At 44.9% G+C, this 25,620-nt stretch overlaps 3 protein-coding genes and 1 pseudogene across 3 annotated transcripts; 1 reads left to right on the top strand and 3 right to left on the bottom strand.

Moving 5' to 3' along the window:
- Positions 1-4,868: 4,868 nt before the first annotated feature.
- On the bottom strand, positions 4,869-9,834 carry LOC133904959 (protein CDC73 homolog; annotated as a pseudogene).
- Positions 9,835-12,795: 2,961 nt separating this feature from the next.
- LOC133908115 (probable WRKY transcription factor 27) lies at positions 12,796-15,137 on the top strand. Its single transcript, XM_062350231.1, has 3 exons — positions 12,796-13,660; positions 13,853-13,978; positions 14,485-15,137. Exons 1-3 carry the CDS (start codon positions 13,038-13,040, stop codon positions 14,957-14,959), a joined length of 1,224 nt encoding a protein of 407 aa, XP_062206215.1. The 5' UTR covers positions 12,796-13,037; the 3' UTR covers positions 14,960-15,137.
- A 191-nt stretch (positions 15,138-15,328) lies between these two features.
- LOC133908131 (protein SGT1 homolog) lies at positions 15,329-20,531 on the bottom strand. The gene is made up of 10 exons (XM_062350233.1): positions 20,250-20,531; positions 18,754-18,823; positions 18,518-18,642; positions 18,147-18,291; positions 17,911-18,007; positions 17,764-17,829; positions 16,618-16,756; positions 16,037-16,119; positions 15,838-15,942; positions 15,329-15,722 (listed from the first exon to the last, which is right to left on the bottom strand). The coding sequence occupies exons 1-10, from the start codon at positions 20,413-20,415 to the stop codon at positions 15,615-15,617; spliced, it is 1,104 nt and encodes a 367-aa protein (XP_062206217.1). The 5' UTR covers positions 20,416-20,531; the 3' UTR covers positions 15,329-15,614.
- A 3,841-nt stretch (positions 20,532-24,372) lies between these two features.
- Positions 24,373-25,325, bottom strand: LOC133909987 (late embryogenesis abundant protein Lea14-A-like). The gene is made up of 2 exons (XM_062352509.1): positions 24,902-25,325; positions 24,373-24,684 (listed from the first exon to the last, which is right to left on the bottom strand). Exons 1-2 carry the CDS (start codon positions 25,192-25,194, stop codon positions 24,432-24,434), a joined length of 546 nt encoding a protein of 181 aa, XP_062208493.1. The 5' UTR covers positions 25,195-25,325; the 3' UTR covers positions 24,373-24,431.
- Between the last annotated feature and the right edge of the window lie 295 nt (positions 25,326-25,620).

Genomic DNA, 25,620 nt, shown 5'->3' with positions numbered 1-25,620 from the left:
AGATGGTCTAGGAATACCGTAGTTGACAAAGGAGAGAAAAAGAATGTGCTAGAAGCAACATAAGGCGCCTAGATCGACAAAAGAGAAGCTATTGCATAGGTCGATCAAGGGAGAAAGTGGCATTGGAAAAAGGAGGAGCCACAACAAAGGGGGACAAAGTTGTAAGAACATGCATCCAAGCAAAGAGGTATGGTTTTGAAAATGTCTTGAATTCATATAGATCCTTGTTGGTATCCTTTGCCTCTTGCTTTAGTTGTGTTGTCATCAATCACCAAAAAGGGGGAGATTGTAGCAAAAATAGCTCTATTAGGTTATGATTGTGATTTTGGTGATTAATGACAACATAGTCATTTGGGACTAACATATTTGTCAAGTATATGCTTTAGTAGATCTCATGGATGCAACAAAAGAGAAGTCGCCGAAGCCGGAACAAAGAGAGGAATGAATTAGACTTGTTCAGAAAAAAATAATAATATATATCACTCACCGGATTATCCTCTGATGGATGTCTAATACTCACCGGATAAACACTAATTGAGGCATCCGAATTATATGAAAAATTTCAGAAGTGTTACACCGGAACATCCGGTGATGGAAGCCCGGTGACCACCGGAGCTTTTCCAGCAGAGAAAATTTTCGGAGAAAAACAATTTTGTACTCACCGGATTATCCGGTGACTGCATAATATGAACACCGGACTATTTCTTGCAGAGAGCATTGCTTCGGGCCACAGTGGAAAATTACGGTCACCGGACTATCCGGTGACTTAGCTGGCAGACCACCGGAGAAATGTTGTGAAGAAACTCAGACAAATTGAACTCACCGGATTATCCGGTGAGAGCAAAAATATCACCGGAGTATTTCTTGCAGAAGGTTCTGAAATTCGAAGGGTCGGGTGAGTTGTACTCACCGGATTATCCGGTGATGACTGCGTGTTCACCGGAGTTTATCACCGGACAAATGTTGCCGTGCAACGGCTAGTGGCAGCTGGCTCTGGGTTTGAACCCACCGGATTATCCGGTGATCTTAAGGATATAGATAGCGGATTATCCGGTGATTACAGAAACTTGAGTGTGGGTTCCAACGGCTAGTTCGTGAGAGTGTACTCACCGGATGATCCGGTGTTAGTACTACTGTTCTCACCGGATCATCCAGTGTTAACAGCTTTTTAGAGCCGTTGGGTTAACGGCTAGTGCGCAAGTTTGAGGCTATAAATACCCCTCCACTCAGTCATTTAAGGTGGCTGGAGTCTAGAGAAGTTGACAAACACCTGAGAAGACATCCAAGCCACCAAAGCGCTTAAAGTGATCATCCAAGGTGATCAAGCACAAGATTAGTGAGTGATTGGTGCTTATAGGCCTAGAGAGTGAGTTGCTAGGTGATTGCTGCCTAGAGAGTGGATCAAGGAGTGATCCAACAGTGTACCTCTTGGTACGCCGGCACCTTGGAGTCTTGGTGACTCACCGGCAAACTTGTTGACCCTCCGACTTGGTGTGGAGCGGCGGCAAGGCGATTGTGCGGGGACGCGGAGACCCTTGCCTTTGTGGCTCAAGCTTCGAAGTGATCACGGCGGCAAGGAACCGGAAGAGAGGCTAGTGGTGAGACCTTGCCTTGGTGGCTTGGTGGCTCATCTAGGGGAGGCCTTGTCTTTGTGACTCGGTGGCTCAAAGGCCGTGATCGGATGCCGACCGGGAGCATATCCTTTGTGGAGCTCCAACATGGACTAGGGGTGGCATTAATGCCATCGATACCACGGGAAAAATCCTTGTGCCGAGTTTGCTCTCTCTACCTTATTTATGTTTCCGCATTTACTTAGTTGCAATTTACCTTCTTAGATAGGTTGCAAGAGCTTTGATCGGTAGAGTAGACACACTAGATAAACCTAGAGCACATTTAGATAGAAATTGATATAGGTTTATTTTGTGTTGTTTTTGGAGCTAAAAATAGTTTTAGATGTCCTAATTCACCCCCCCCCTCTTAGGACGTTACCGATCCTTACAACATCATACCTGATCCTTACAACATCATACCTTTCTTGCAACTCAATAACTACACTTGGTTCATCTCACCCCACCGCCTCCTTCACTCATTCTACTAACTCAACAAACTTGGAATGATTCTTGAAAACTACAACCTTAATCTCATACTACTGCTAAACTCAGCATCGCCATCATCACTTTGTAAAATTTCACCATCATAATACACATAGACTATTCTTTCCATCTATAACAGTACATTGAAACGCAACACATAAGTTGTTTGTCAAAAATAAAACACAATATTTATGATGCATCAAACAACATGTATACACTACATAGGATCATATTAAGATACACTATCACAAATTATCAATACATAACAATAAACCCTCACTTTTAAAATGAACTAACATAGTCACAAATCAAATCAACATTTATCATACACATACATATAAATTTCATCACAAATTGAATAAAATTGCACTGACATACAACCCTAAATTACCAATAAAAAAAATAAACCAAATTGAACCAAATTATATATGCAACCCATATGCTACCTACATTGCCCTACACATGAATCCAAACTACAAATAATACCAAAAAACGAGCTCATTTTCGTGGATTACCTTGAAGGTCCTAAATCGCCACGAATCAGGGAAAACACAAAGGGAACGGATGAGATTACCTTAAAGATCTAATCCTCAAGCAAATCTACAGTCAAATTATCTTAAATCCTTGGATTTTAGGAAGGAGTGGAGAAAGAAAAGGAGTTGCTCGCGCTCTGTGTGTTTCGAACAGAGAAGAAAGAGAAGAGAAGAGAGCGAATCAGTCTCGCATGGTGCTTTAAGTGCAGGGGCTCCGCGTTAGAGCCCCTAATGTGACACACAAAATATCCACGCCAGACGTATTGGCACGAAATATATGCCACGTTGGATCCTCCATCTACAGCGTGCATCCGATATCAGCATCATATCACGCTGGTCGTAACATCCGTGTCAATAATAATAGTGTGGACACGGTCTACATCTACGTTAGGTTAAAACCCAATATAGTTTTGCCGCTGATCCAATTTCAAAAATAATTTTCAAAAAGGATTAAAATCGAAAAAATCATACGAGTCTCGCTGCATGCATGAAAGTGGAGACATTGCTCTTGGAACGATCTACGCTGAAGAGGCTAGATTGGAGTCCCATAATCGCGATCTCCAGGCATGTGAGGAGGCGAATTCCCTAGCACGTATACTTGCACAGAAAAGCATGTTGTTTTGATAACTCGTTTGGTTAGAAGAGCCTCCAGATTTTGTCGTATGCAATTCTTTGAGATGATGTACTCGTACAGTTTAAAATAAATGTCGTTTTAAATTACGTATAATTAATTATTTTAAATTTTAATTATAAATTATCTTTTGTATATTGAGTTTAGATATTAAAAATAATATAGGTAGATTTATCTTAAAAAGTATTTTTAAAATTATATATTTTTACTATATTTTATTTATATATTATAATAAAAAATAATAGTCAAACTTGTATTTTAAAGATGGTGATGATATCTAAAATAGTACTGCATTTCTGGGACGCGAACAAGACGATTGGCTGGATCAGAATCCTCTCTCCACCTATCTGGTTCGTTCTGAGCTTCTTAATTACCGCTGGGGATGTGAGATTGGGATTTGGCATGATGATCGACTATTGGGACCCAAAGCTTGGGAATTCCCATTACGATGCACGCATTACAAGGTTCAAAGGCCGCGGCTCAAACACGTGCACAATTTCTTTTCGAGTAGAACACATGCTCAGCCGCTCAGGCGTCGGTGAACAGCATCAAAGATTACAGTTGATTGGTCGTGGGTTGCAATAGAAGTTAAAAATTTGTCTAAGATAATATTATTAACTTAGTGAAACATATGTGAAATAACATCACACGTGTGTAATTAATTATCTCTTTCTAATTGTCTTATTCATGACGCGTCTAACGTATTCTTACATAACTTCTAACATATCACGTGGCTTTTATTTGGCAATGCTACGCGATAACAATGAGAAAAGGGCGGGAGGGAGCACACGACAGTGGAGCTCGGACTCAAGTGCAGTGCGGGGATAGTGAGAGGGGATGATGAGATGACAGAAGGAAGGCTATTGTGAATATAGTTTGTTACGTGCATGCGTAATAAACCAAATGGATGCAAGACTGGAGCATGCAGTTATGGAGGTTTTTATTCGTTTTAGATGGCAGTCTAGATTACACATCCAAAACTAATATTAATAACCTCACTTGTGGAGATCCGCTTCCATCCAGGTAGAGTTTGCTTTATGTTGTTACGTGTGATGTATCATAATTATTTGGTTTGTGATTGTGCGTAGATTTTTTATGCAGATGCTAAAGGTAAATTTTTATGTGATTATTAACTTGATGTAATAATGAGAGTTAATAAAGTTTTCTTTTTAAAAAAATAAACAAAACGCTTGAAGATGTCATAACAAACCGTTTCCTTTCCTTAAACTGCATGATAAACAACAACAATTTCCTTTGGGAATAACAAACAGTATGCAAATATACTTTTCTCTCACATCTGCTCTGAAATGCCATCTATTCTTTTTCGAAGTTACATATCTGCATTATCTAGTACTTACATTTGTTGTTTAGTTTCTGAAGCGACGACAAACACTGCAGAAAAACTTATTTCTTGCTTAAAGCCAGTAGTGCAATAAACCTTTAACTCAATTACGATAACAAGGTAAGCATTCAACAATCCTATGTATACCCTATGTATACAAAATAACACCAAAGAAAACCCTATCCGGTAGTGCAGATCAAACATTCTACTTCTCAAATGTAGCTACAAACATCTCAACAAATTTCAAGCACAATGAAGCTATGACCATCTCAAACAGATCGCAAATGCACGAACAATACCATGTAACAGAAAGGGGCGAGACCCTCACCTCTGTTAAAGATCTCAACATGGTCCTTCAAAGGCCAGTCATTGAACTGCCATTCCTTACCGAGCATAAACACAACCACCACCCGCCCCTGATCATCGAACTTGAGCGAAGTCGGCTTGTCCCTTACCTTGAAGGACATTGAGCCCCCCGTCGCATCCGCCCTCTCCCCATGAATCAACTTATTTTGCATCGTGATGCTCTCCGGCTTCTCACCCTTCATTGCTCGCATCCTATCCTCACTAGGCACGAACATCCTATCCTCGAGGAACTCCCTAACGCTGTTGTCTGTGTATCAGGAACCGGGGGTCCCTGAGTCCCGAGGCCAGGCCAGCCGTCCGCCACATGTCACCATCCCGCGAGGTTCCTCCTGTGAGGTGAGGAAAGTCTAAGTTCCGGGAGAAGGTGCTCGGGGCCACAGTCCCTGGTCCCTGAGCACCCTAGTTCCTCGATGACCCGCAGAGTCTAAGTACCGGGAAGAAAGTGCTCGGGGAGGTGCCCGATCACCCCCGAGCACCCTAGTCCCCCGACGATCAGAAGAGCTAAGTTCCGGGAGAGAGTGCTCGGGGGCTGCGCGCAGCAGTCCCCGAGCGCACGGTTCCCCAAGGGTCAGTGTGAAAGTGCTCGAGAGAGAGTGCTCGGAGCTGCATGTGGCAGCCCCCGGGCTCTCGGTTCCCCGAAAGGTCTGTACAAAAGTGCTCGGGAGAGAGTGCTCGGAGTTGCGCGTGACAGCCCCCGGGCTCTCGGTTCCCCGAAGGTTCGTATAAGAGTGCTCGGGAGAGAGTGCTCGGGGAGGTAAACAGTACCCCTGAGTACCTGGTGCCCCGAGGACAAGGATAAGCATTCTCGGGAGAGAGTGCTCGGGGAGGTGAACAGTACCCCCGAGCGCTCGGTGCCCCGACGACCCGGAAGGGCCCCCGAGGGGCCCGCCGATGAGGTGTCAATCAGTCAGAGGTCTGAGGCCGCATTTAATGAGTGTGCGCGGCCTGACATTCCCAACTGCTCCCGCCGCAGTGTCAGTTCCTGCCACGTTTTGGCAGAGAGGCGTGGGGCTATTAATTGCACGGGTCACATCCCGTGTCATCCGGTGTGTCTCGGGATAACATCGCCAGGATCAAAGCATTCCGCCTGCCGCCCTGCCGTGGCAGAAGAACAAGACAGGGTGGGCACACCGGGTAGCTCTGTGGCTGCCTGGTGGGCCCTCTCAACGGCGCCCGTTGCCAGGGCGTTTATGGTGACCAGTGACCGGGCGTGCGCCGCGTTTTCCACCTCTCCGGTCACTTCGCCCAGAGAAAATGATGACGCCTTTCCCAGTCATGGCGTCTTGGAACTTGTGCCCCCTCCTTCCCGTTCGGGGCATGTCGCAGCCGGCGAACGCATAAAAGAGTCGACACACAGAAGAGAAGCGGGACGGACCCCGCAAGCATCGAACACAGAAGCACCAAGAATCAAACCGTAGTCCCTGCCCAAGAACAAGGAGCCTCAAGCTCTTAGTTAGACACAATATTCTTGTAACCAGCAACATCCTTGAGAGACTTCCTCAGGACAGTTATTACATCCACACAGGAGTAGGGTATTACGCCCTTGCGCGGCCCGAACCTGTCAAAAACTCCGGTACATTTACTTCCCTTTGCACTAGGTCGATCATCCCCCACCACCGGCCGTTGCATTTACTTTCACTTCCATTTATTTCTTCGACGAACTTATTCAGGATCATCCCCCCAGCAGAATCTCTAAAAAGGGGTCTCTCGGGATCCCTGCGACAGGAGTTAATCCTCCGACAGTTGTAGATCATAATGAGCGTCTGCGAGGCACTGGGCACGAGGAGGATGGGAATGGCACCCTCGCCAAGGGACTTCTCCACCTTAGGCTTCGCAGGGCGGCGGCAGTGGTGGAGGGCTCGTGGCGCAAGGGTGCCATGTCCTTACCGTCATACTTACACTGCTAGTCCTGCTGGCGCAGGGCATTCTGGAGCACGACGTGAAATTCACGATTGTGGGTGTCGGGGAGGGCATTGTGGTCCTTGAACAGTTGCTCGAGGCGTGGATGTGGGCCCAGTGACCGGCTCCTCAGCACCACTGCCAGGGTCCTTAGGGGTCAGTGAGGGCGGGTGATGGAGGTGGGGCTCCTGTGACAGCGGGGGGAAGGCAGAGGGGAGGAATGGGTTGGTGGAGGGGAGAGAGTTATGGCTGAAGCAGAGGAAGTCGAGGAAGGTATTGCGGTCAGGGAGGGAGACAGACAAGATGCGGTGGAGGCTTGTGGCCTGGATGAAGTCGATGTGCTTGAGGTCGTGGTGCTGCACAAGGAAGATGGCGCGGAGAGCGGGTAGGGATGGCCCGACTGCTTGGAGGCGAAGGCGGTCGGGGTGGAGTGCCGCTCAAATTGGATTTAAACTAATCAAAATCAATGATTGTTTAGTAAGATGAGAGCTAGCACACTTCTATCTCTCAACGTGTCACGTGCTAACCCATATCTCAAAGCTATAATCGCAAACGCAAATGATTAAAGAGAATGCAATTCCGGTAGTCCTGATATGTGTTTACGCCTAAGATCGAAACACATGCCTATACGACAATCCTCATCACATCAAGATATAATAAAGAGTAAATAGATTAAACATATTATAAGTCTTTAATATGATTACAAGTTCCATAATTTCAATGTACTACTTGGTAAAATTTAAAAGAGGAGAGCCAATTAACAAGTTCGAGCTTTCAACATACAACAAATTAAGTGTTAGGCTAAGAAAAATACATCAAGTTTATACCCTAGTACATGAGCATTACTACGCATGAAAATATCGACTAAAAACAACAAAAGGGGTGTCATCATTTGCCCTAAGGCACCACGGGAACACTCCAAGTAGTACATCACTACTCTTGCATGTCACCGACATCGATGGGCACGAAATAGCCATAGACTAACTCATCATTACCTACAAAACTTCAACAATAGCATCATGAATACGAAGGTATTCGTAAGACTTACTCATTATAGGTACATATAATAGACCGACTTCAATGATTATGCAATTTGGAATGAGTAGTAAGGAGTAAGCCATAATGTTAAGTTGAACTTAAGCGAAAAGCATTTTAAAATATTATAGGTACATATAATAGACTGACTCCAAGGATTATGTAATTTGGAATGAGTAGTAAGGAGTAAGCCAAGGTTAAATTGAACTTAAGTGAAAAGCATTTTAAAAGACGCATGGTGTGAGCATAATCATAAGCAACAACATAAGATATTCTCATGTGACAACATATAAATAAACATAGCCAACGAGATATCATGTTCATCTCAACATAGACATACACAAACCATCTCCCAGCATACCACTTATAACCACAATCACCCAAGTACCGGAAATACTATGATTGATGTCCAATAGACATTAAGCACGCTTATGACTGAGAGCATAATAATTCGAATTGATCTTACACCCTACAGAGGAGTACAACTTTACCCGCACGACACGATTCTGTTTTCTCGGCCTCCGTGATAATATTTTCTCACATATTTACGCCTGGTTGACCCATCTCTATAGTGCCAAGTACTTGGCCCCATGGAGATGGTAGGGAGATTCCACAATTTGCGATGTGGAGGAAGGAGGGGGAAGGGTGGGAGAGGGAGATATGGCAGGGGTTAGGGGTCACTAGCAAATCGAGGGGAGTGATGGCGGCGAGGCGAGTGGATATGAGGAGGTTGGGAGCTATCAAATATAACTCCTGTTTTTTTTTCTCCGAGTTTTCTTTTAGGCAAGGGACCATACCCGGTTTTTATCTGGTTTTTTATTAGATGGATGGGAGGTGAGGAGGATGTACAAATTAACTCGTGCTTTATATAGTAGAGATTTAGTTAGGTAAAAACTGTTGTGACAAGCAATTTAAAGAATGAGAAAGAAGTGCTTATTTTTTAAACTAGCATTGGAACCATTCTAAATGGAAGAAATCTCCCTATTAGATAATTAATTACTTGAAAAGACCTTAAGAAATAACATATAGGTACAATGATAATTTCTTAATCTCTACTTTTAGACACCGTATTCGGTTTTTATCTAGTTTTTTATTAAATGGGTGAGAACAGAGATGGAGGAAGATGCACCTTATCTTTTATATAGTAGAGATGGATAACAGGCTTGGGCCTGCGAGTGCGACTAATGAGCCCTGTAACTTCCCAAACCTGACCAACGTAACCCAAATGGCGGACTAGGCCGATTAGCTGGGTCGCATACAGTTCAGCCCAATAGAGTGACCACATCACCGCGACGGGGCAGTCTTCCCTGGGATTCCTCGGGAGCAAAAGCTGCAGCTTAATGCGCATTCCAGTTAACTAACGTAAGTACTAAACCGATCAAGCGGAAGAACGTAAGCACTAAGCACCATCGATTCCATCGTTACTGAACTATTGATACCGCCAGCATAAAAAGGTGTTCTTTGTTATCTGTGTACGAGAAAGAAAACGAGCATAAGTGGACTTTGGCTTTATGCCTTTTTTTCTCGCCGTACGTCCTCATACACCAGCCATATTGCCAATTTTCAAATTCACTTCGCACTTTCGGTTAGTTCACACTCGAAACCTTTTGTAGTCTACAAGACTATAGTATTATCTAGTAGGTGATGACGACGACGTGCCGTGCGGATTCCCTGAAAAGAGGGAGGGGCACAGGTTGACGGGACTGATCATGCGAGCAGTGTGCACGAGTATAAGATTCCGCCACTCACTGCTCTGCATCTCTGCATCCTCGTCGCCGCGAGCAGCGAACGGCTCGCGAACGCGGAGGCCCCCTTGGCGAGCTCGACCAGGCGCCTCGCAGTCTCCCGAAATCCTCTCGATTCTCTGCGCTCGGCAGCGGCGCCGCACATTAGCGGTGAGTTCGCTCGCTCGCTCGTGCAAGGGGCCGCCCGCATATCGGGCTCTTGGCAATTTGTAAGGGCCGGCCGGCTTTTCAATTTCCACGTAGTGCAGAGGACGCTCAACGACAGGGAGACCCATCGGCATCGCCGGCTCCAAACCCACTTCAATTTGAGCAGTGATCGCAAAAGCAAACCAAGCTGCGGGTAGGATTGATTCTCTTCGCTGCCAGCATTGCATTGCAGTCCACCGTTACTTTTGGCAAGGATTTCCGGTGTGCGCATAAAGACAAACTCAAGTGTCCAGTTTTCAAGAATTCTGCAGACATGCAGTTAAGTTGATGTTTGAAATTGAGAGGCGAGACAAAGACATAAATAATTTTGTATGAACCATTTGAATCACGGGCTCCATCAGTATGGGCATCAACGAATAATCAATTAAGCCTCTAAATTCCTGGTCCACACATTGCATCCGGTTTTATTCCAGGTCCACCCTTTGACATTTGAGGATCATTTTTTTTTACCGATAAATAAAATTTATCAAATGTCACCGGTAAATAAGATTTATCGGACAAATCAAAAATATTGGATAAAATTCAAACAAATTTAAATAAAATACTAATAAATATTGTAATTTTTTTCTATCAGAGTCCACCGGTAGACCCGATAAACCAATATATTAGATATACCGGGCCGATTTTTTCCTGATACCATATTTAACTATCTGGAACACATTTGCAAGAAAGACTACAGTTCAAGCCCTACAGAAAAGCTGAGAAAATTTCACATGTTCTTCTTCTTCTTCTTCGGAAAATGGCACCTGCTTTCTCCCTCGCCTCATTTCAATTTAATCGTCTTGCTCCTGAGTCCTAATCACACCACCGAGCCGGAGGAACAAGTGCAGTTGGAGCGGGCGGACGTACTGCTTCAACCGAAGTCAGGTAAGTGATCGCAACCACACTAAAAAAGGCACCAGCACGTAATCACACCATCAACACAGATCACATCCAAACCTAAGGTAGTATTTGGTTCGTAGGATGAGATAGTGTAGAGTGGATTTATTTTGTTTTTAGCTGTTTGTATGAAGAGTAGTGGGATGAAATAGTTTAAAATCCGATAATACTTTTTAAATATTCGAAACCGAGCTATTTAAAAAAAATAGTAGAACGTAGTCATCTTACTTCGAACGTGACACTGACAATAAACCTAAAATATAAAATAAACTCGTTTTATCATACTCACCAAACAAATATATACTAGATAGATTCGCGCGTTTTGCTGCTTCTGTTTTAAATAAATGTTATGCTTGAATGTTGCGTGATTTATAGTAGCTTTAATAGCACATGGAGCGTACCAATTTTTTCACCGTTAATATATGTTATTGGAAGGGGAACATTGGATTTATTTAGACTCGTGTATGTAATATATATATATACACACACATAATAAATATATTGCTGAGTAGTAGCTACGTCAATAATACAAAACTAACAAAATTTGTTTCGTATTAGTGCACTGATTTTTCCACCATTAATATATGTTATCGGAAGTGGGATGTTGAATTCATCTGAACTCATATATGTAATATACATATATAAATATAAATATATATTTGTATCTATATAGATTTATATATATATACATAATATATTTGTAGACAGTAGTTACGTTAGTAACATGAATGTAACAAAATTTGTTTTGTATTTTTTTAGTTTTAGTTTTTTTCTTTGCACTTTAGATTGTTTCAGTCGATTTATCAATATAATTAATTTTCTTTTTACATTTCCCCAGTATTTTCAAAAATAGAAAGTATATTATATATATATAAATACATATATACATATATGCACATACATATATGTATACATATTCATATACATATATATGTATCCGTACATATACATATACATATATATCCGTACATATATGTATCCATATATAATGATGGTGGGCCCTCCTACAGTAGCATAACCTGAACTCTCGGGGATTCCGCCGACGTTAGTATATAAGATTGATATATAAATAAAATCATTTTATTAAAATATATAAATAAAATCATATGATCCCATCTCAAACACTACCTAACAGCTGCAGTGTTGGCGAACTGGCGATCGGCCAGTAGCGATAGCGTGGGCCGACCGAACCGTACCTGCCACTCTTGAACGCACTTGACTTATCCAAATCCGTCGTGCTCGCTTGCCTAGTTCTTCTCCTTGGCTCGCGCATGCATGAGACGCGCAGCGTGAGTGGTAGCCTCGCAACATCCCCCGTGCCGTGCGCGCGCGTGCACCTCGCGCGCGATCGGCGATGAATCCTCCGTGAGAATGATTAGGATTTGCGCGTCAATCGTTCAAGAAAATGCGAGAGCGGAGGAGGCACGCGGCCGCCGGACCGGGTCCCAGCCCCGCGCGCACTGGGCGGCCGGTCACGGCAGCGACAGCTAGCGGCCGGCCGGCGCGCGCGACCGAGCACACGCACGGGCTCCCCCCCTCCGATCCCCTCGCGTCGTTTTCGCGGCCAAAAGCGCCGCACTCCCCCCCCCCCCCCCCCCGCACTTTGCCACTCACCTCCGCGCCACGCGAAGATCACGTAGGAGAGGAGAGTACTACTAGTATACGGTTGTCTTTCTCTCTCCGGCCTTTGACATTTGCAGAGAGTCAGATCGAGGAGACAAATAACAACTGACGCCTGACGGACTCAAGTACCAAGTCAAGCGCAACCAATAATAGGAAGTTGAATAAGAAAGTAACAACTGTAAATAAAGCATGGTGCGCGGTTTATTCCAACGCCGCAGCATGTAGGTGTAGCCTTTATGACGCGAGAAGGTTCGAAGATTCCAGCTCCCTTTCTCAGACTCCTCCCTTTTGATGTTTGGAGCAAAGTCAAGGAGAACAATAGGAAAGCCTACCGAGGGACAACGACGACGTGACGTTGGGGTGGGTGGGGGCGGGGGCGGGGGCGGGGGCGGGGGCAGCGGTGCCTTTCGAATAGCAGCGGAGCATCCCCTTCCAAGGGCCAGCACCGAGCTAGTACTTGCCATAGACAATGTGCACATCTAGGTGTGCGTGATCAGTGCATCCGGGCGCAATCTTTTATCCCCTGCTGCTGTTGCCGCCGCCCAGCCGCCGTGCCCACCACCTGCCGTTGACATCACAGCGATCAGGTTCGCGAGCCATTGCCCCTGCGCGCTGCGTCATGCCACCTCTCTGAATGCTCCCAGCCTACGCGTCTCGGTACATGCGTACGCCGTACGCGTATATATGCGGTGCCCGCGCGCGGGGCCGGGTTCTGCTTGTGCGAAAGGTCAACTCCCCCCCATCCTCCTCCCCAGACGAGCAGCACACGTCCCTCCTCCTCGCCTCGTCAAAGGCTCAAAAGCGTTCATGCGCGGCCAGCTGCTGCTCATGGAGAACTTCAACGATTGGGACCTGCAGGCCGTCGTCAGGAGCTGCAGCTTCTCCCACCCCCACGCCGGTGATCGCTACGCTGCGGCGCGGCAAGCGGGAGCGGGGGCTCCGGAGACGGCGCCGGCGCCGACACCGCCGGGCGAGCAGCTGGAGCGTGCTGCACCGTCATGTGCGCAGGTGGCCGACCGGGGACCGGCGCGGCTGGCGCCCGCGGCGGGGATGGCCACGGACGCGTCGCGGATGGCCACGGACGCATCGCTGCTGTACGACCTGGAGTACCTGGATTTGGATCGCAAGCCGTTCTTGCTGCCGCCCACGACGTCGTCGCGGGCGCCGGCGCCGGCGCCGGCGCGGGCGGGGGACGACAGCCGCGAGGTGATGATCTCCTTCCCGGCGGCGGCCGCGTCCGGGATGCAGCCGAGGGCGGTGCCGCCCGGACGGAAGCCGGGTGCGCGCACCCCGCGGCCTAAAAGAAGGTACCGAACCAAGTTTGTGCACTACTGCACTCCATCGTTTCAATTAGCTCGTACTGTCATATAGATGCCGACAGGAATTAAGTGCAAGATTCTTTTCGAAATGACTTAATTTGTGTGCATGATTCGGGTGGAGAAGAAAGGAGTGATATAGCTTCCTGTATTTTTCTTTTTCCATTCTCCATGGTTGAGCAGCAAGAAGAGCCAGCTGAAGAAGGTGGTGCGCGAGATGCCCGTGGCCGACGGCGGCGCGTCGTCGTCCGACCCGTGGGCGTGGCGCAAGTACGGCCAAAAGCCCATCAAGGGCTCGCCTTATCCGCGGTAACTACCTTTGACCTCGCCTCCCTTTTCCACGCGTTGCACTCAGTCACCACCAGCTCGGCGCTACGCTACCCGTAACAAACAAACAGCCTTATCAGTTATCACAGTTGACTACAGAGAGCACTCAACTTGGTAGGATGAGATCCCAGAAACCTGTTCATCAATCCACTGCTCCTGTAAACGTAATTGCAAACTTGTGCTAGATAAATGCTACTTGACCAATTTTATTTTCTGAAATGGAAGATGCTGCAGTTGAGGGTTGACCTAGTGAGTTGACCTAGTGTTAGGAGCTCGAGCTTGCCGCGACAGTCGAACGGCTTGCCAATTGGGTCGCGCTGTACGTCACGTGTACATTTATAGTACTACAAGACAATACCATTGTAGTACATGTACGAGCGGTAGTACTGCGTGCGTGCGTGCTCGCCGCAGGTGACCTTGTGATCGACCGCTGACCTGCATGCTCAACTGACGCCTTGTTGGGGATCTCTCTCTGACTGCCCGCGCAGGGGGTACTACAAGTGCAGCAGCATGAAGGGGTGCATGGCGCGGAAGCTGGTGGAGCGCAGCCCGGCCAAGCCTGGGGTGCTCATCGTCACGTACATGGCCGAACACTGCCACCCCGCGCCCACGCAGCTCAACGCGCTCGCCGGCACCACGCGCCACAACAAGTCGTCCTCCGCCGCCGCCGAGGACCACCCGGCGTTGTCGTCCAGGAGCCACGAGGGGGGCCCTGCTGCTGTCGACGACAGAGCCAACGAGAAGGCGAGGTGCGACGTCGACAACAGCGAGGCGTCGACAGCGCCGATGGCCGCGGAGTGGGGCGCCGAGGAGACTGCTGCCGCGGCCGACGACGACAACGAGTTCTGGCCGGCCAGGATGGAGCTGGACGAGCTCTTGGCGCCCGTGGACGACGACTTCGACTTCGATTTTGATCATGTGACCGAGGAGGACGGCGTGCTGGGACGGCGGCTCTCGCTCTAGCTGGAGGTGGTCGCTGTAATTTCAGAACCATCAATTGCGACAGAGATACTGACACCAAGAGAATAGATGTATAGGCCTCTTTTGTGTGTGTGTTTCTGACAGGATCCCCAAAACCAAATGCTGAAATTTCCATATGCATATGTGCACTTGCGTAATCTCTGAGAAGGCGTTGCGCATTGATTTTTGTACTCCTGTAATTCACGTGGACCTGACCGTACCTAGCCGAGCACGTGGACCTGACCAAAACCTGAAACTAAGCGCCAACACATATGCCATATGCTCTAGCTTAGTCTATCTAATTATCCATCCCGTACAAAGTTCCTTACGAGAGAAAACAAGTTCAAAACAAAATTCGAATTACCTTCATGCTTCGGGTCGTAATCACGTCAATTCATAGATGATAGTTTGCAGTAGCAGTTACCACAGACGTTTTGCACTTGAAACAAGAGGTACAGATAGCATGCTTTAAATTCAGTTGTGTCATGCAAAAGCTAAGAAAAATTGTACTCAGACAAGCTAGACCGTTATACAGACAGATGTAGAAACTTCACGAAGAGCACGACCAAAAAGAATCCAACTGACAATGATGTGCAAGTTTGCAACCAATCGATGACTCAGCGACCCGGATTTACAGAGCATAGAGATGGTCCGAAGCCTAGTATTCCCACTTCTTAAGTTCCATTCCATCAGGAGGGCTCCCTTCAACCTTCTTTGCGCCAACATCTTTCCAGTTAGTCGAGAGAACTGTGCCATTTGATTCAAGCTGCAGGAACAATCCCAGCCAACGGGTATGTCAGTACAGGCACTATTTTACCAGTTATGTGAACCTAGAGTATTCAGTTCCAAATCAAGCATTAATGGGGTTAATGATCACGTACGAATGACTTCGTCATAGCCCTCCTCATATCTTCATCAGCATCCTTGTAAATATCACGGAAGAATTTGTTCAATGCAGCATCACCATCAAGTTTTTCGTCCTTCTCCTGATAGACACAAAATCATGCCACCCCAGTCATAATTAAGAAACTTTAATGGCATCACTAAAAATTGATGTATAATTGTGAGCCGTGCTCAAACCTCCTTTTTGACTTCAGCTTCCAGTTTATCCCAGTCCTTTTTCGACTTTGAAGACGGATACGAGGGTCTAGGGGCTGATGCAGCTGCAAAACATATATACAAATAAAATGTATCAGTAACAAATGCCAGAGTTCGATACAAAAATAATCCAGATCACTAAAGGGCCGACATCTGCAGAAGGCTGTCAATCTCAAATCATCGACCATGTACAGAGTTCACACTAGCTTAAGCTTACTCAGCAACCATTCCTATACCATGAAACACTATAAAAGTAGCTAGTGTCTGTGCCAAAGCAATATGGTAAGGAGAGACGTGCATACACTCAGCAGTCAGCACCCTACTCCCTTGAATTTAAACTCGATACCCTTAGTTTAAGTCATTTGAATAACCAAATTCTTACTAAGCAAACCAAAATGACGGTAACACAACACATAGTTTCTATACATCAACATTACCACACAACTACAAGAACAATACGGCTGGTTGACACTATTACAAGTTATGCTAACATCATTGCAACTTCCATAGGCCGGAACAAGGACATGATCCAATTCAATTGCTTTATCTGTTTGAGGAATTACTTGGCATATTTATCTTTTGTGGAAGGGCCTTTGGTTTGCCACTGTAGTCAAGAGTCGTCCAATGCACCTGCTCAGCTTTTGCAAGACGTATTTCAACCTTTGTGGATAAGACATGATATTTGCACTTCTCTGGGATAACCTGATTTTCAACAATCAAAAAATAATTAGCAACACACAGATGAAGGATATTTAATAAGCTACCCGGTTAACTACAAACAAATGCTCTCAGAATAAAATTGGCTTCCAGAAATAGTGTTTTGCAGAATTTCAATGCACCAGGCACCCATGTCAACATGAAAAGAAAATGACTGCAGTATTTTTTTTTGTTTGAAAATCATTCCCTCTGAGAAAGAGATAAGAAAAGTGCAACATTATTCCAAAAACTCTTAAAAAATAGATCTGACAATATGTGTTAATTGTACCTAAGGCAACAAGCTAAAACAAGTCAACAGATATAAATAGAGCCTGAGATATAGGTTGTTGACACAATTTTTGCAATGCATATATCTATGTTATAATCTATTTACTTATCGAAATAACAATAGCATCCAAAACAAACACAACGATAAAAATAGAGAACATGAAATAAACTTAAATCTGCAAAGGAGAAATTAACGTCTTAGTTTAGCACTTCAGATAAATCACAAATTCAAGTGGCCAAATTTAACATGGAAAAATATACCCACTGTCCATATCTCAGCACAACTTTTTAAGTACATATGTCCAAACAAAACAAGGCAACATCATGTTCTGAGTACCATTGCATGTACTTATACAAATGGACAAAAGAAAATAGGTGCTTATATGCATGATATATCGGTCCACAGGTCAATTTGCTGAACACCCTTTTTCCCTCTCCCTGCCTAGAACCCATTTATACAATGGACAAAAGCAAAGAAGTTCCACTTTAAAATCAAAATCCAACCGTTAAAAGCTCCCTACATAAATTCTTCTTGGAGCAGCCGTAACTAATAATATATACTATGTATCCTATATGCTTTGAGACCCTTGCCTTGAGGGTAAGGTGCCAGTTGTAGGTTCTAAAAAATAACAAGTATATATATTATTGAAGCGAAAGGTCATTTCAAAACACGCTTTTGTAATACATAAGAAAAGCAATATCCAAGTAGTAAGGAGAGTGGGTACCTTAGAGAACAGACGGGGCTGCAAATGGTACGTTTCTTCACCAGGGACTTCAATGGATACACTTAACTAAAATGGGATGCTAGATTAGCGCATACAATCAACTAGCAACCACAAGAGAATTACAATAATAAGGTAAGGGGGGCATACCATCTGTTCACCAAAATCAACAACTACACTGTCAGCAGGGACACCCTTAGCAAATATTGTCAGTACAACTTCTGTGGGACTGTTATAGAAGTCATGCCTGCAATACAGAGTGCATTACCAGAAAATATATTAGCAAAGTAGGCCACTACTGCTTGACGTGAATACAAATTTTGGGGAGAAGCATCTTTCTCTTTCTCTTGAAGGGAGCAGTATTGAAGGAATTGTTCCCTAATTACCTGTATTTAGGCTTGCTTGGAGCTTCTACCATAGATTGTGCATTCTCCATAATTCCACCATCCTCCTTGTCCTCAACAGTAGCAGCCACAGAAGGAGCAGCTGGAGCAGCCTCAACCTTCTTCACTGGCACCTGGCTAGCCTCCTCTGAACACATAAACCCAATAACAGTAGAGAGAGTATGAGATGATTGGAATATCTTTTATTCTTCACTTTACAAGGCAGTAAACATTTCTCAGACAAACACAGTAAGTGTGACAAAAGGGATATGTAGTCACAGATAACGGTGTGCATCACAGGCATGTCGAAGTGAAAAATATTGTCTAGACTGCAATGTGTAAGTCAAATAAAAACTGAGTTACTAATTGCTCACCAGCAATGCGTTCCTCACATTCCTTCAACAAACGAGTAAACCTTGAGTCGCCAGATGCATAGGAAGAGCCCAATTCAAGAGCAGCCTTTGCAGTTTGGTATTCTTCAAGCTTGATGCACGCAGCACTGTAAACCCGACATTACTTATTACATAGATGAAAATGCAATAGAAAAGACTATGGGAATTTGTTCTCACGTATAATATTAGGAAATAAAGAATATAATAGTGTCACCAACCCTTTCCGGAGGTAAGCTTTGTGCATTGTAGGGTCCAGTTCAATTGCTTTGCTGGCATCCGCTACAGCCTCTGCAAGCCAAATTAATATGCATTTAGTGCCCTACATTTTTCATTTTTAAAATGAAACAGGCAACACATTGATGCTTAATGAGGGAAACATAGCTTATTACTAAAAAGAGTATTGAGCTTGTAGAGGTCGCATCGTCATGCAATATACATTATTTACGAATGATAACTTAGGTACTTACAAGGGGCTTTTCTAGGGAAATGAAGTCGTGCTCTCTAGTTAGTTAGAAAGTTAGGTTCATATGAGTGTTAGGCTGTTAGGTAGTCAAACCCGTTATAAAAAATGCATCAGGGCATAAACAAAGGAGAACTTTGACTAGCAGCATCAGCATGCACGTTATTTGTTACAGATTGTCCTACCAAACAGGTGAACACATACCTATAACTACTTTTGTCGCCCAAATTCCTAGAGGAAAACAAACAACTAAAGCACACTTCATTGCAACAATACCATACTCCAAACAAATGGTTGCACTTCCGGAAGGCGACAAATGCATCCTTGATGTCACAGGGCAACCCCAAATATTGTGATATCTGTGTAGGACACTGTATGAGTCAAACTTTAAGTACTATTTCTTATTGCAAACCTACACATTACAATGTGTGAAGCACCATGCAGTTACTTCTTTTCGTTCCTACTGATTCAGACATAAGCAGCAAGACCTTCAAGTGACTAATGCAATCTAAACCATTCCAACCACCCAATTTAGCATCACTCCTTTATCAGCATGCTGCTGAAAGCCCCCAAGCAAGGAACAGAAAAGCAGCCGCAGAATCTCATCAACCATCAATCAGAACACATAGCATACACCAAGCCATCCAATCAATCGCACTACTCTATGACATGTCTGCACACATTTCGACTGAAATCCACAGAGAGATGAACAGAAAACAGGCATAGCATCTCAACGAGTAGGGATATAAACTTAAAACACACAAGTCATTATGCTACATCCTAAAACACGTCACAGACAGCACATGTCTCGAGACGGCTCAACCATTTTATATCTGTGTCGTCTCCATAGTCCATACACCAACCAATAACGAAATCAGCTCTCACTAATCAAACTCAATTCAGCCATCTCAGTAATCCCCACCATATGAGATCTTCTTTGAAGTTTGAATCACACGGCGCTCGTCCCAACAAGGACAAAGCAAAGCATATTCAGACCTCAACCACATGTTGACCTCCCAAACCCTACCCACAGGACCGCACGAGTTCGCCCCACGCAACGCAAAAAGCAGCCGCGAATTGAACTCACCTGCTACGCCTAAAACCGCACGCCGACATCTCGACCCCTCGCGATACCATCGTCATTCACACGCGGAATCACTACATCCCCACACGGCACCGCATAAGCACGCGGATCGAGCCACACAGGGGGAGCGGGAGCGGAGGAGAGGATAAGGCAGGGGAGCACGCACGCACCAGTGTAGTTGCCGAGCTTGATGTGGGCCTGGGCCCGGTCGGCGTAGAGGTCGGCGGTGGCGGGCCCGGCGTCGATGGCCTGCGTGTAGAGCTCGGTGGCGAGCTCGAAGTCGTCGTCGACGAAGGCCCCCTTGGCCTTGCTCTCCAGATCCGACGCGGCGGCCATGGAACCCCCTCCGGCTTGTGGCGGCTGCGGGGGCAAGGTCGTAGGCGACCAGACAAAGACTTGGAGAGCGAACAGAATAATCGAGGTCTTAGGTGGGCAAATGGATGGGGTTAACGCTGGTGGTGGTGGGGGGGGGGGGGGTGCAGTTTCTAGAGTGTTCCATGCGATTAACTGCAACATGCTCGGATAATTATGGATGACAATTGGACCTATCGATCTGGTACCGTGGGTTTTATATCCGACGGTTCTAGGTTTGGATTTCATTTTTTATTCATACGTGTATGGAGTCGGGTCTCTGAACCGGATCATGTCAGACTCAGGTTTTAACTCTCAGTCATGGGGGTTTATTGGGTCATCGGATTTGCGGTCACGCCTCCATTTCTATCGGCAGCAACTCGGGCCTCCCCATCCGCTAAGAATGGTCATTTTTCTCTTGTCGGTTGTCCTCCTTGCTCGGTCCTACCTCGTCGACACCCTAGTCCCTAGCCACATCTCGTCTGCCTGCCCGATGTCAAGCCCTAACCTCCTCGCTGGCCCTGTGGCCTTGGCCCTTCCCTCCCAGTAGTTGCCCCACCGTCGGCCCCTCCCCACCGCCCCTCAAATTAACCGACTACCCTTTTCGCTTGGTCACTGCCATTCCCCGCCGTGGCCTCGCCTCATATGAGCCACCCGGTAGCCCCGGCGCCTGCCTCCCCATCGTCCGGCCAGCCTCTGGCGCCACCACACCTCTTTGATCTCCCCATTTGGCCAGCCTCCAGCGCAACGGTAGTGGCGAGGCACCCGCGACCCGATGAGCATCCGACGGGTGCGGGTCCCAAATTTAACCCATTTGTATGTTGGGTTTTGAGTCGTGCGTGGTTTCATTCCATCCGACTCCGACTCGATCCGTTACCATGCTTAGGGATAATTGACGAGGATGCTCTACAGATTTTTGCTGTTACTTTTTTTTCTCTTGTCCTTTTGCCCCTTCGTGTGGGTCTAAGTTGTCGTGATCTTTTTATTTTGTTATCGGGAAGTAGGAAGGTTCGTAAGTGGCTCATCGATTGATTGATTATTATTAATGTGTTATTTTTAAAAGTACAAATTAGACGCACATACATATCTATACACATATATTATGCATATTACACTCACACTTCAACATACCTAACACATACTTTAACCATTGAACATGTAATATTCCTCTCATAATTTAATAATTTTAAAAAAATACGAGCACCGATTCGAGTATATGACTAACCCGAATGAACTTAATAATTTCATCCGATTGTTGGTAGACTTTGCAAGTTGCGGATTTGTGGTGGTGGTGGAGGGGGGTGTTCAGGTGATGCTGGATCTGACGGTGTTGCTTGGAATCGTGGTCAGGGAACGGCAAATCACGTCCCTGGCTTTTCTTTTTCTTTAGTGAGCAGCAGCGGACCTCGCTAGCATTAGGCATGTGCGCTTGAAGGAAATGGAGATTCGAATGCGGTAAGGTTAATACACTACGAGGCTTTTGTGCTTCGTACGGTGCTTTTTCCTTTTACTCCTGTGCTTGTGCTTGCGAGTAATAAAAATTGTTCAGATCGGCGTAAAAGCTTATTACCGTAGTTCGGATAATAATCATATACTGCACGCTGGTAGTTGACGAGGCTTGGGTTGGCTCTAGCCGTTTAGGGTGAGGAATTGAGCTCTAAAGATAACCCTATCAGTTCGGCCTCTTTTGTAGGAAAATAAGGAAAATAAGGAGAAGAAATTCAAACTCTATGTATATCTTATATCTCTAACCTATAAAACTCGAGTTGTTTCTTACATTACATTTTCTCTCTACTCTTCTCCCATCTAATAAAAAAATTTAAATTTTGAATATTTTACACTTTTTATTATCTACTCTCGTCCTCTATCCTTTTCAACTCGTTATCACTATTGATATATGATTTGTTTTACTAATAAAAAAAATTAAGAGAAAAATTAGTAAATAATATCTTTTTTTAAAATCATATCTAAAATCAAACTATGTATGTCTTCTAATGTATTCATGACATATACACGTCTTTATAACTTGAATTTGTATTTGATATTACTGTATTTAATGTTTATATTTTTTTATGGCAAGATATGGACATTTAGCTCTCCATTTTAAACACCTGCCTCTCGTGCCTTGGCTTCTTTGGAGCCCATCTTCTGGGCTTGTGTGTTTGGTTGGTTAGCTCTGGTTCCGGTCCAAAAGCTAGGAGCTAACTTGAGCTACGATACACAACATCTCAATATTGAGTCCGTGCTTTTAAAAGTGTGAGCGCCACTACGGAGATATTTGATTTTCGGTTATTGAATTCGATGGAATGGTTATTTGATTTAGATCTCTGGGTGCCACTATGGAGATATTTCATTCCATCTGATCTGTTTGTTCCGTAGAAACAAAAATTGTGCAACTACATACCCAAACGAGAACATGAACATCTTTGGATTACCAAAGCTCCTAAACCCTTGTTTCGAACATAGGATCTATTATATTATTATTTAAGAGAAAAAAGAGTCATCATGTTCGCTTTCAGACCACAAAATTACCACGTTAATATAAAAAGAAGAAAAAAATCTAGACTACTCATTATTATGAACATCTAACTATCTAGATTAAACTAAAGAGTCCATATCAAATACAATTAATAAATAGTTTACAAACAAAAAGTCCATAACAAATACAATTAATAAATAGCTAAATTCAGAATTAAAAATTATGGAAAATTAGCCATTCGATTTCTATATAACTTTGGGAGCAAAATATGTAAATAAAGAGTCCAAATAAAATAAAATAAAATAATAATTGAAATTGGGGCTAGGATAGAAAAAAGGTCCATATCGGACAGTCTTAGAAAAAAATTAAATTTTTATAAAAAATAATACCTAAATAGATAGTTCATGTCAAATACAATTAATCAATAACTAATCGTATTAAAAAAATTCAAAATTCTTACTAAGATAATATATTAAGAAGCACCGTATAGTTAAAGATTATCGCATCAAGTAGTCTACATCTGATTTTGGTTAAGCTGCCTATATATGACGTACGATTTTGTTAGTTGATCAAAATGTATACGAACTAAACTAGCACTGTATATCTATGATTCAGGTACAGATTTGAAGCATAAATAATTTTATCTTTCACCAACATAATTTTTATCTATTTTTCAAATTTTATGAGTTTTGTAACCACTGACACTAACCTCATTAAAAAGTTAAATTGACTAATTTTTAATCAAATGTTACTATGACAAAATATTACAGCGAAGTCAGCCACACTATTTGTGTGAGCTATTTTGCTAGTTTTTCTAATTCCACAGGAGTTAAATTGTTTGTGAAATTTCAGTAAAACTCCTATGGAAGTTCTGCATTTCAGTTAGGATCCAAAATATTAAATATCTGCCAAAATATTAAGAAATCCACTGTATTTCGGGATGTATCAATCACTTTTACGATCTCTTGGCTTTTATTATTACCAAAAGCTTGATGATCGCATCATGGTTGGCTTCATCACAGAGCTTGCTTCTGTTGATTCCTTGGAGACAGTATTTTTTTATGAGAGAGAGTGTGGTGAAGTCTATTGGCAAGCAGGAATCCGATCCGAGAGAAAGCTAGGACAGATGATTGCTCATCTGTGACGTGACAAAAATGACAAAAAGGCACACACGGCTTGTGTGCTGATTCTAGTTCAAAGGCGAGGAGTTGTCTCATTTTCGGAACAAGATACGAGTAGAGAGTTGAAAATATGCATACTAATAGAGAATCCACATGATTTATTAAGATTATTTATTTATATTAAAATTCGTGATAAAAAGTAGGTAAAAAATTAAAAAAAATAGATGAAACAATCAACATATGAATAAATAGCATATAAAAGAGGATAAATAGCGTATAAAAGAGATTGACGGCCGAGATAACCCGGTGTCCACGTACCCATGTAAAATTGTCTTTCCCTATAAACTAACGACATATAGATAAATAAATCGATCCGTTCACCAAGAACAAGTCGAAAATATTCAAAACAACAGGTCCCGGAAGGTGGGGAGCTTCATCTCACCCTCGGTGGTGAGTGGGATGGTGAAGCTGCTAACGACGGGGAGGTCGATGGTGAGCCCCACCTCCAGCACGTAGTCGATGTCCCAATCCCCGCCCAGGTCCTTGATCAGCGACACGATGAAGTCGTACGGCACCTTCACCGGCAGCTCCAGCTTGGTATTGCCGCTCGCCGCGATCCACCCGGGGTCAGGCATCGTCCCCGATGCTATCACCCTTGAAAATCACACGAGAACAAGCATTAGCTAGAGGCCAGGTTTTTACGGATAAGATCAAGACAGGTGCATGTATGGCATGAATCCGTGAGATTAAGGAGTACTTATTTTCTTGGTGCCTTTTTGAAACGAAATTGATTCTACACAATGCAATAACATCAAGATTCAAGACAAGAACAGAGCGATGAGACGAAACATGGTGGGGCATATGCACTTACTTGCCGGCGCTCTTGAAGGTGTAGGTGATCTCGCAGATGGGAATGCGGTGCGCGTAGGGGTTGCTAACGTCGACGTGGCTGTGGAGCGTGATGCACTCGCGGTTGACGCCCTTGAAGGAGACGCGCTCCAGCGACGCCTCAGGCTTGGGAATCTGCGCCACCTTCTCCGCCACGAACCCCTTCGCCTTGTCCACCAGGCCCGACACCAGCCCGCCGCCTCGCTCCCTCCTCTCCTCCTCCCTGCCTACTTCGGCGGCGGTGGCGGATCTGTTCTCCTCCTCTGCAGCGCTCATGGTGGGGGGCCGATGTCGGATCTTGCGGCGGCCGGCTTCGTTGCACGCGCGGGTGTCTCGACGTGGAGACGAGGGAATGGGAAGCGGAGCCGCGCGAGGAAGTCGCCTTTACGGGAGGAGGAGAACGCGGCCGCGTGCCAAGGAGTGGGCATGCGCCAGGCGCCGCGTGCAGCGGAGGACACAAACGCGCGCAACGCCCCCCGACCTGTACGCGTTTGAATTGATCGTCCAACATGGGGTCATACGATCGAGCGGCCCGTGCGATCGACGGATCTTGTGCCGCCCTGATGGATGGCTAGAGAATCTTTTCGAACGGCAACTGCGCCGGGGGCCAGAATCCAGGGCGTGAGATCCAAGGCCGGTGATGGTTGCCTGGATCGGCCCTTCTGCACGATCTTCACACACTCTGGGTCGCTGCATCATACG

This window comes from Phragmites australis, chromosome 2 (assembly GCF_958298935.1).
Source record: "Phragmites australis chromosome 2, lpPhrAust1.1, whole genome shotgun sequence".
NCBI lineage: Eukaryota > Viridiplantae > Streptophyta > Magnoliopsida > Poales > Poaceae > Phragmites > Phragmites australis.
This window is presented reverse-complemented; position numbering and strand designations above follow the sequence as displayed.